The sequence below is a fragment of the Pogona vitticeps genome, chromosome ZW-PAR (genome assembly GCF_051106095.1).
Source record: "Pogona vitticeps strain Pit_001003342236 chromosome ZW-PAR, PviZW2.1, whole genome shotgun sequence".
Lineage (NCBI taxonomy): Eukaryota > Metazoa > Chordata > Lepidosauria > Squamata > Agamidae > Pogona > Pogona vitticeps.
In genome coordinates this window covers 826,704-837,502 of record NC_135800.1, presented here as the reverse complement: position 1 = coordinate 837,502, position 10,799 = coordinate 826,704, and the positions used below count along the sequence as shown (strand labels likewise).

At 55.3% G+C, this 10,799-nt stretch overlaps 1 protein-coding gene across 1 annotated transcript in view; it reads right to left on the bottom strand.

Moving 5' to 3' along the window:
- Window positions 1-2,288: 2,288 nt before the first annotated feature.
- NOTCH1 (notch receptor 1) overlaps window positions 2,289-10,799 on the bottom strand; it is a 51,401-nt gene continuing 42,890 nt past the window's right edge. The window contains exons 26-34 of the mRNA XM_072984727.2: window positions 10,305-10,730; window positions 10,019-10,167; window positions 8,285-8,501; window positions 7,495-7,585; window positions 6,429-6,594; window positions 5,752-6,047; window positions 4,595-4,742; window positions 4,360-4,457; window positions 2,289-4,227 (exon numbers count right to left, since the gene is read on the bottom strand). Coding sequence (XP_072840828.2) covers window positions 2,779-4,227; window positions 4,360-4,457; window positions 4,595-4,742; window positions 5,752-6,047; window positions 6,429-6,594; window positions 7,495-7,585; window positions 8,285-8,501; window positions 10,019-10,167; window positions 10,305-10,730 — 3,040 coding nt within the window. The 3' untranslated portion in view covers window positions 2,289-2,778. The remainder of the gene's footprint in view (window positions 4,228-4,359; window positions 4,458-4,594; window positions 4,743-5,751; window positions 6,048-6,428; window positions 6,595-7,494; window positions 7,586-8,284; window positions 8,502-10,018; window positions 10,168-10,304; window positions 10,731-10,799) is intronic.

Genomic DNA, 10,799 nt, shown 5'->3' with positions numbered 1-10,799 from the left:
TCTCCCAGATACTCGTGTCTAGCCGTCTTAAATCACTTTTATTTTCCCAAAGAGACCCCACGTGGAGGGGGGGGGGAAAAAAAGGCAAGCCACATCCAGCGTTTAGTAAAATTCTAGGTGCCCGCAGGCACGTTTTATTGCAAATCCGTTAACCAAAAAAATACATCATTTTTGCAAACTACAGTATTGCATGAACTTTTTTTTTAAATACAGAAGGTTGTGTGTTTTTCTTTCCTCTCCCCATCCCCCTCAATCCCTGCGGATAAACTACATTCTAGTTTATAAAACATAAAAGATTTAACACCCGAGGGTGTAGGAAAAATTACTCGCTCGAAAATATCCGCCTGTCCCAAAGAGGTGGGTGCTCAAGACATTTCCCTCCCCGACGCCCATCAAGGTGTCCCCACCAGTCCTGACACTGGGCCAGCATCACATGATGCACATTTTTTTTGAGTTTAGGAAGTACAGAAGGACCCCTTTATCCACAGGATCAGTATCTGCTGATTCGCTGATCCACGGTGTGAAACTATTAAAAACCTTAGAAGGAAAATCCTAGAAATAGATTATCTATAAAGATGGCATTACCAGAACTGGCCCCTAGAGGGAGCCAGAGACCAATGACATTTATAGCGTTTGCTCTTATCCACGGTTTTTGGCATCCGCGGGGTGTTTGAGGTGGGTCTCCCGCGGACACAGGGGGTCCCACTGTATGTCCTTGAAAATTCAATGATGGTGATGCCAAAGGCAACACTAAAGCTTGTTAGGCTGCAAATCAACGGGAACATTATCCTTCTTGTCTACCAGTGAAACAAACCTGTCTATTCCCTTGACCGCCTGGGAGCACCTTACGTTGCTTCGGAGACATCATCCAACCTCTTTTTTCCAGCCCCAGCGACGGACATTTGATGAAACCGTTCAGATTTTTTAAACAAAATCCACCCTTGCCGCTACTGGACAGGACATTTAGCTTTGCCATAGGCTTATACTATTTATATATATATATACTTTCAAATTCATTTTACAAAAGTCAAATCCCCCCCCACTTCCTTCCGCCCTGTTCTCCTAGTTGCCAAAGAACACGGATCCACAGTAAAAACACTGTGCCGTTCTTGAAAAGGAGCCCGATCTCTCTTTTAAAAATATTATTATTATTATTTTAAAACCAAAACCATACTCTTACCTATTGGTTTCTGGTTGCGTCGTGTCACCATCAGGGGAAGCCTGCCGGGCTCCGGCTGCAAAACCCCAAAGGTGTTGGGCACGCTACGGATGAGAAGGGGTCCCCCCCCCTAAATTCACACCCAAGCGCCCTCGGAGGAGGGTCCCTTCCCCTCCGGGGGCTGCTAGGATTTCCCAGGGGAGGGCCACGTGTGGGTCCCTTCTCTGTCCTAAAGATGGCATTTCGTTCATCCTCACGGTGCGGGTGGCCACAGCATCGTTGCAACAGCATCGTTGCAAAACCCTAAATCAAGGCGGTCTCGGAGGGAAACCCCCTTTGCTCCTCTCCAGGCTAAATAGGTTGGGGGGCTTTTTTTAATGCAATGGAAGTGGAGGAAAAAAGGGAGAGGGGCTTACAGGAAGAAATCTTGAGATCTTCTTTGTAGCTCAGAACCCTGTGATCCTGGATTTTTGATCGTAGGCAGTACAGTAGGACCCCGGGATCGGCGGGATCGGTATCCGCTAATCCGCGGTCTTTTAAAATATTAAAAGAAGCGTCTTAGAAATACGTATTTCTAAAGGGGAAGTTACCAGAACTGGCCACTAGAGGGAGGCACAGATCATACTACGGATAGAGTTCACTATTAAAATAGCGTTTGCTGTTATCTGCATTTTCCAGCATCCACGGGGTAGGGCTTCGAACCGATCCCCAGCTGATAACGAGGGTCCTACTGCATTTGAAATAAATTTTTTTAAAAAACCAAGATGCACTATCATGCAAAAAAGAGAGAAATGTTTAAACTACGTAATACTGAAACTTTTAAACAAAGATTCATGGATGGAAACTTAGCATTTTCCCCTGGTTCTGTCCATCATTATTCCAAACAAATATTTTAAAGCACAACTTTTAAAAATCATCAACTTAAATTATCCTCTCTCTTTTTTTTGTCAAATAGGCAACGTTTTTCGCCAATTTGTCCCCTCCCCATCACCATTCCAGACTTAAAACAGGCAGGAGGGGAAATCATCCTGTTCAATAAATACATCTCTTTTCATAATCATGGATCTTTGCTTATAGCTTTACAGAAGAAAACTTCTCTACACAAGAAAACAACATCATTTTTTTAAAAAAAAAAGCAGAGCATCAAACCTATTCATACATTTTAAAATTTCTTGGCATGCAGCCGAGGCGCCCGTTTGAATTCTTAACAGAACTTATAAATAAAAAAAACAGTGTTTCCATGTAAAAAAAAAAGTACATAAATAAATATCACAGGGAGGGGGGGAAGGAACATTGTATTTTCCACGCACGTGTATGTAAAAATAATTTTTCTTTAAGAAAAAAAAAACACAGAGTACTGCAGTCCCTCTGGAGTGTCTCTGCACGAGGAAAATTTCTCGGAGTTTCGCCGGAGCGTCTCTGAGCGAAGGAAAACGCCCAGAGTTCCGCCAGAGTGTCTCTGCACGAGGAAAACCACCCGGAGTTTCGCCGGAGCGTCTCTGCACGAGGAAATGATCCCGGGTTTCGCCGGAGTGTCTCTGCGCGAGGACACCGCCCGGGATCCCCCCCCCGCCCCTGCCCACTCGCTGGCGGAAGGTTTTTCGGAGACGATGCCTCCTCTACTTGAAGGCTTCCGGGATGTGTCCCATTTGCGACGCCATGCTGGTGGGCGGGCTGGAGATGCCTTCGGACCAGTCGGAGAGGTTGGAATGGGGCGAGGAACTGGACCACTGGTCGGGCGACTCCGGGGACGGGGTGAGGAAGGGGTGGTCGGAGACCGGCAGCTGGTGGCTGGGCGTGTGGTCCATCGGGGAGGAGTAGCTGTGCTGGGAGGGAGGCGTCAGGAACTGGGCGGTGGTCATCGCCGGGGCCAGGGCGGGGGGCAAGGAGGTCCCCAGCACCCCCGGGGGGTCTTGGGGCAGGAGGCCGTGGACCCCCAGGGCGGCCCCGCTTGCTGGCTGCAGGTCGGGCGGGTTCAGCTCACCCCCGAGGAAGTTGGGGGCCACTTGGGGGGCACTGTTGTTGGGGGGCCCGCCGTGGTGCGGCGCCTGCGGCTGCATGCCGGGCGGCGGGTGGAGCTGCTGCGGCTGCAGCTGCTGGGGCTGCAGGAGGTGGGGCTGGGCGGGGGCCGGCAAGCGGCCGTTGGGCACCGCCTGGTAGCCCATCATCTGTGACAGGGCGGTGTTGGGCAGGCCGTTGTGCAGCGAGGTCAGCAGCCCGGCCGGCAGGGCTTGGCCCTGGGGGTGTCCCCCTCCCGGCGGCCCGCCGTGCCGCAGAGGGTGGTACTGGCCGGGCACCAGCCCGCTCTGCAGCCGGCTCAGCCAGTCGCACGGCCCGCCACCCCCGCCGCTGATGGTGAAGCTCAAGGGCGCCCCGCCACCGCCGCCACCGCCCCCCAGGACGGTGCTGGGGCTGGAGGTCGGCAAGTGGGAGAGGCGCGGGGGCCCCGCCTCGAAGGCCGGCAGCCGGGCGGCCGGGAGGCCCATCTCCGGCTTGCCCGCCAGCCCCAGGTGGCCGAGGCCCAGGTGGGCGTCCGGCATGCCGGGCAGGTGGTTGAGGGGCAGGGAGGGCGAGGGCTGGAAGGGGGAGGCCATCAGCGGCGGGGAGGCCACGTCCGACAGGTAGCCGTGGGGCGACTCCAGGGAGTCCCCTGGGGAGAGGGCGCCGGCCCCGTCCAGCAGGCAGCCGCCTTTGCCCTCCGACGACTTCTTCCGGCGCGCCTTGGCTTCCTTGGTCTCCTTCCCGGGGCAGGACAGGCCCTTGGTGCTCGGCTTGCGGGCCTTCTTGCTCGGCCCGGCTGGCTTGAGGTGGCCGAGGTAGCCGCCGGGCGAGCAGAGCGGCGGGGAGAGGGTGGCCGCCCCCAGCGGGCCCCCGTGCAAGGGCGGGCTGCGCACCAGGTTGTACTCGTCCAGCAGCCGGACGATGTCGTGATGCATGCGCTCCTGGGCGATGTCGCGCGGCAGCCGGTCCAGGTGGTCCGTGATGTCCCGGTTGGCGAAGTTGTCCAGGAGCACCTTGGCCGTCTCGTAGCTCCCTTCCCGGGCGGCCAGGAACAAGGGCGTCTCTTCCTGAAAAGACACAGTGCCAAAAGCGTTCCCGTCTTGCCCGTGGCCCGGCCCCGGCGCCCGAGCGGCATCCAGAGGGGGGGGGAACCAAGGGCCAGAGATCCCTGCCCAGTGGGTGCCTCCCGGGAGTCTCACCTTGTTGTTTTGCATGTCCTTGTTGGCTCCGTTTTTCAGCAACACTCGGGCAGCGTCGACGTTATTCACTGCGGCCGCCCAGTGGAGGGCAGATTTTCCTGGGAGGAGAGAGACAGAGAGACCCACGGTGAGACCAACAGGCAGTCCGTCAGGCGCCCATCCGGCTCTCCCCACCCAACCCAACGTCCATGCCTGCCCTCCTTTCCTGGGACCCTCCCGGGGGAGGCGTCAGTACCTGAGTCGTCGACAGCGTTCACATCCGCGTGGCAACTGATGAGGTCTTCCAGCATGCCTTCCACCGCCAAACGAGCCGCCAGGATCAGGGGGGTAGTCCCGTCGTGCATCCGGGCGTCCAGGTCAGTGGCCCGGTTCCTGATCAGGATCTGTCCGACACAGAAAGGGGAAGGAAGGGACGGGGCACCCCGTTGAGTTCCAGGTCTCCTGGTCAGGAGGCTGCCCGGATCGTAGTCCCGGACACCCTCCAAGCCTCTGCTCTGTGGTTACGGCCACGCTTCCCTTCGATGCTAGCTGCTTATTAACTGCCGGAGGACATAAAGAGGCCTGGAGTCTGTTGTGTCATTGTTTTGACGCCACTAGAAAAAGGCGCCTTTGGTTTGGTGTGACCGGTGAGGACACGGTGCTCGCCCTTTTTTCTTGCCAGAGCGCTCCGGGTGACCAGCCGGCAGATACAGCAAGCAGGTGGAAACACATTGGGCGCAATCCATTCAGTTTTCATTGATCCATCATTTTAACATAAATATATTCCCCACCCCGGTGTGTATGTGTGTGAGAGAGAAGAAAACCAAATAAATCCATAAAGCGGGGGGTCGGACTCGAAGACTGTAAAGGCCCCTTCCTAACTAGTAAGTCAATCAGTAAAGAGGCCCCTTCCAAATAAATAAGTAAATTGGTCCCGAAGGTGGTGAGAAACACAGAGTTGAAAGTGTTATGTTATACAGTATTCGTGCTTTCTTTGTAAGTTGATAAGATTTGGCAAATTTTTCTTTTTGACGTTTCGTTGCGTTTTGTTATTGTTATATTATTGAAAATGTACCGTATTTTTCGCTCCATAAGACGCACCAATTTTTTAGGAGAAGAAAACAGGAAAATATAATCTGTTTTCTTTGCTCCATAAGATGCACAGACTTTCCACCCCCCTGTTTTGTGGGGAAAAAGTACGTCTTATGGTGCGAAAAATACGGTAATTTAAAAAAAAAAACCCAACCACACAAGGGGGGCACTCTGCTTTTCTCTTAGCGACTCAAGGAGGCCGACGGGCAAAATTAACAACCACCTGGGATTTAAAGATCAAAACCCACGGCTAGAAAATGACTCCGGAAGAGCCGAGGGGGATCAGAGACGACCAAGAGAGCCTTAGCCGGCGGACCTTACCTGGAAGACGCCCTGAGCATCCGCGGAGACGGCGGCGTGGAGCGGAGTCTTCCCCATGTGGTCCTGGATGTTGGCGTCGGCGCTGGCTTCCAGCAGCCGCTTGGCGGCGTCCGAGCGGGAGTAGCGGGCCGCCAGGTGGAGCGCCGTCTCCCCCGTGCGGTCGGTCTGGTTGTGCAGGCTGGCCCCTTGGTAGATGAAATCGGAGATGACGGCGGGGGCGTCTTCCTCCTCCTCGCTGTTGCTCGTCTCCAGGCCCCCTCCGCTGCACGAAGCGATCATCAGGGGAGTGAAGCCATCTGCAAGGAGACAAGCCAGACAGGCTGGTCAGCGGCCGGACCCGGTGGGGAGGAGCAGGGGACCCCCTCTCTGCCCCAAATGCTCTCCCTCCTCTCTCTCTGAGACCCAGGTGTTCGCGTCGGCTGACCTGACACCGGGACGCACCCCGTTTTTCCTGGACTTGTGCCCCGACTCTGACATATGACGGAAACTGGCGCACTTTACAGGTTGTTTGCAAAGAAGATGGGAATAAAGAGCAAAAAGGCCGAGCGACCTTCATTCCGTTTGCCTTGCACCAGCCGGGTTTGCCTGCCAAGCGCCATGCTGACCCCGGTGGCGTTGCACCTCTAGACAAAAATTGGAGAAAGCGGAGTGGGGTGTGTGTGTGTTTTTCCCCCTACCTGGCCCTCGCACGTTGACGTCCATGCAGTCGGCATCGATCTCGCCTTGTGGCGGGGTGGGCGCCATGGAGGAAAGGCGCAGGTCGGCCGCGTCCAGGTGCTGCTGCGTCCATTGCCGGTGGTCCGTCTGCTCGTCCATGTCGGGAAGCATGGCCTGCTCCTCCCCCTGCAAAAGAGCCATGGGGAGAGGTCACAAGGGGGCCCCCCCTTATAAAACAGGCACACCCGGAGCACATACGGTGGGACCGTGGTGTCTGCAGGGGGTCAAATCCGAGCCCCCCCCACAGAGGGTGAAAAACGCGGAACTATCGCCTGTAATAGATTGCATGGTCTCTGGCTCCCTCTAGTGGCGCTTTCTGGTAAATAGGCCTTTGGGGACATGTATAAATATTAGACATGGGTTCTATGTATTCAGATCCCCAGGGAAATGGTGGTACAGAGGCCCCTTCCCTCCCTCCCCCCCCCATGTGGTGCTTGGCTCCATTGTTGTCACTGTCACGCCAAATGCAGAATCGGTCAGCTCTTCCCTGCCTCCTCGTTCAGCAGACCCTGCCCATCAGCTGGCGGTCGGCTGCCAGGGGAGGCGGGGAAGAGCCAGCCGGGCTCCTTCCGCTGTTGGCGCCACGATGGCGGAGGCGATAGCTGCGCCGCAAACAGGGAGCGGACTGGCTAGTTCTGGGGAGGAGGAGGAGGAGGGCACAGGTGGGTAGCGATCCCACAGATCAGGAGCCCTACTGCACACACAACGGTGTCAAAAACGAGTCAGGCGGCCACCCAACAAGGAACCAGAAGCCTGGATTCTGTGCAGGTTTGATTTTGCACCATCACACTCCTCTGAGGCCCAAATTAAGAGAAAGCGGTGGCCTATTGCTGTCCTCGGACCCCGGAAGGTGACAGGAAGCTCCATTTTTGGAGAGCACGAAGGGGGTGGGGGAGGCACGGCCGAAAAAGCCTGGGGAGACATGAATCCTCGGTGGTGGGGCAGGACCCCCCCCGGCCCTCCTTTCGTCCACCCCATTGGGACGCCACCGGACCCGGAGGGCCACCCTTCTTCCCCGGGGCTCACCCTGAATTTCTTGGGGTCCAGGGTCTCCTCGTCACCCCATTCGTTCTGATTGTCGTCCATCAGGGCGCCGTTCGAAGCGTTTTTCAAAGGCCTGTTTCGTACGTGCGAGGCGGGCGGGGGACAGAAGAAGGCAGAAAGAGTTAAGACCTTTTGCTAGGAAAGCCAAACCGCTCGTCGTGAGCCAGAAGCAATCTGACGTAATTGAAAATAATAATTAAAAAATTCCCCCCTGCCCCCTTTACATTTCTCATTCAAACACAGCTGGACAGCAGGCGCACAAGTGAGAAAAGTATATAAATCAAGAGTGAGGCGTGGAGCACTCCCCGGGGGGGGGGGCTTGGTAGCCTTTAGGGGCTATTTAAAAAAAAAACCAGCCAAACAAAAAACTGGTACATCTCCCCAAATTTTAGCTCAAAAAAAAAAATGGGGAATGGCAGTCCCAGAAATTAGAAAATGCAATGATCTTTCTTTCTATGGAAAATGCCTGATGTGGTTCAGAACCGAATCAGGTATATATGAAAACCTGTCTCCCCTACACTTTCTTTTTCTCAATGAAACGTCCGCCTTCCCATTCCTTGTGTGGCTTCCGGAGCTGTCACACCCAAGGCGCCAGAAGCAAAAGGCTCTCCATGTCAAAACGGCAGAGCGGGAAGCCAGCTCAAACCTGGGGACGGACGCCGAGGGAACCACCGCCACGGCGGATGGACAACCGCCCGAACCGGTGCGGGAAGAGCCGTCTCTGGAGCCCGGCCCCGAGGCCCTGAACTCGAGAAGCGGAGGGATTACTCACTTCAGCCTCACCGAATCCTCTCCCAGCGGCTCTCGGCGCTTCTTCTTGCTAGATTCGGTCACTTTGAAGCCCTCCGGGAACCAGAGTTGGCCATGTTCCCTCCGCCGCTTGCGCGAGGCCAAGACTCCGACGCCGGCGATGACCAGGACGAAGAGAACCAGCACCACCACGTACATAGGATACCACTGGTTCTTCGGTGGGGGTACCGTCGTTTCGCCTGAAAAAGAGAAGGGAGCGTGAACCGGGAGCGCGTGGAATCCGGCTGCATATTAAGCCAGAGGCAGAGACCAAATGATGCTCCATTAGTTCGTAAAGGGGGCTCGTTAGAGCATCCTCTCGTTCTTCCACCCCCTCCCCTCCTGGTGCCCTCAACTCCTCTCCAAAGCCCTCTGGAAAAAGAAGAAGAAGAAAAAGGAGGAGGTCGTTTTTTTTTTTCTGTCCGATTCATCAGACTTGCAAACTCCGGGCCTCAGTGGAGAAGCAGCCTTTCCTTCCTTGAAGGGAAAAAGGATTAGCCAACTTCAAATCGCTGCCTGCACATTGAGCTGTTAAGTCGCGCGGATTGAAGGGGGGATTTGCGAGATGCAAACTTCAACACTTCGCAGGGCCGCAGATCGATGGCAAGGTTCGGGCGCCGAGGTTTCCGTTCGCCCGCCCCCACACCCTCCGCCCCCCCCGCCTCGCCGTAATGATTTCGAAATAATACTCTGGATAAAAGACCAAACCTGAAGGCCGCGCGTTTTGTGTGTGTTTTTTTATTAAAAGGAGAAAGGGAACACTGCCTCCTTCTCAAAGAGACATTCAACCGCTTCCTCGGATACGGTCAAATGCAGACAGGCTGTGTCCCTTGCATGCTATTTATTTATTTAAACCATTTTTTACTCTGCTGTCCTTCCTAAAAAGGAGCCAAAGCAGCCTACTGCATTGAATAACTTTTTTGGGGGGTGGCACAACTATTTGCACAGTTTTGGTTTATAGCCACTTAAGTCCACCCACAACGTGAAACACGTTCAGAGAAGGGCCCAAACAGGAAAAAAAAACACGGGTGGTTTGTGATGGTTCCTGGATACCTACAAACCGCAAACTACCACAACTGCCCCCCCCCAAAAAAAAACAAACCGGTTGTTTGTGGTTCGTTTTCCAGGGTTGTGCCGGGAAGGGGGGGCTGTAGCCTCTCAGGATGGCAGTGGCTTGAAGACATCATCATTTCATTCTTGCAAAATCGGTCGCATGAACCAAACCACGAACCAGCCCAGTTTGTGTTCCCCCCCCCCCGGTTCGTAGTTCAATTCATGCCCATCTCTACATGTGACGTGTACGTATATACAGCTGCATCTTCCTATCTATTCTCTCTCTCTCTCTTTCACACAAACGCACAAACAAATGAGAGAGGAAGAGAGAGAGAGAAGAAAGAAAGGAAAATAGATAGAAAGACAGACAGATAAGCCAAGCCAATAGACAGGATCCTTTGAACAGCTTCAACACCCAACTTGAGGAAGAGTCTGATTCTGGAAAAATGAGGGGCCAGATGCTCAGGGTGAAGCGATTTTTCACCCAGAACGACCGCTCCGGAGAAGGCGGCAGGCCCTTAGCGATGCTGTCCGGGGTTCAAAGCCAGCGGAAGGAGAAGGGCCAGCCCACGAGGCTACCCCATCCGTCGGACCCCCTCTCCCCCAGGACGCCTGCCTAGGTCTGGATCCCCAGGAGGGGAGGGACCGTGTGGGTCAAACTTACTCTTGACTGCTTCGATTTTGTAGGGAATGTCCAGGTTCCCGAGGGAGGCCAGGGCGCTCAGGAACGCGGCGACGTCGTTGGCGCTCTGGAAACACTGGGAGGAGGACTGGATGCATTGGCGGTTGTCGATTTCCAGGTGAACCACGGACCTGTGGTGGGGAGGAGAACGAGAGGGGGGATGATCCCACGCCATCCCGTGGCCCGGAGGGTGGCAAGACCTCCACCGCATTTCACCCCGGAGAAGCGGCCGCTCCTCAAAAAAGACGGCTACGGCCGTCCGTCTCACCCGCAAGGGGCGATCTCCTCCAGCTCTCTCTTCTGCCTCCCGCTGACCCTCGAGTAGAGAGACGCCTTGACTCTCAGGACGGCCCCCGCCACGTCGGGCCAGCTCTCGGCCGACCGCTTGATGTGGTGCTTCTTCAGCTCCTCCGGGTTCCCGTAGTACGGGAAGATCATGTACGCGCCGCTGTCGTCCTTCTTGAAGACCACGTTGGTGTGGAGGACGCGGCTGAGCTCCCGCAGAAAGTTCAACGAGTTGTTCCTCAGGATCTCCGGGGCGGTCAAGACGACCACCACCAGGGTCCCGTCGGCCAGCTTCTCGGGCACGTGGTTGGCGCAGTCCAGCCCGTCCCACTCGCACTCGGCATTGTTGCAGCCCTGGTCGCAGTGGCCGTCGGAGAAGTGGTCCTTACAGTACTGGTCATACAGAGGACTAGGCGGAGAGGGAGGAGGAAGAAAAGAAAGCAGTCAGGTCACTGGGCACGATCAACGCCCCACGACC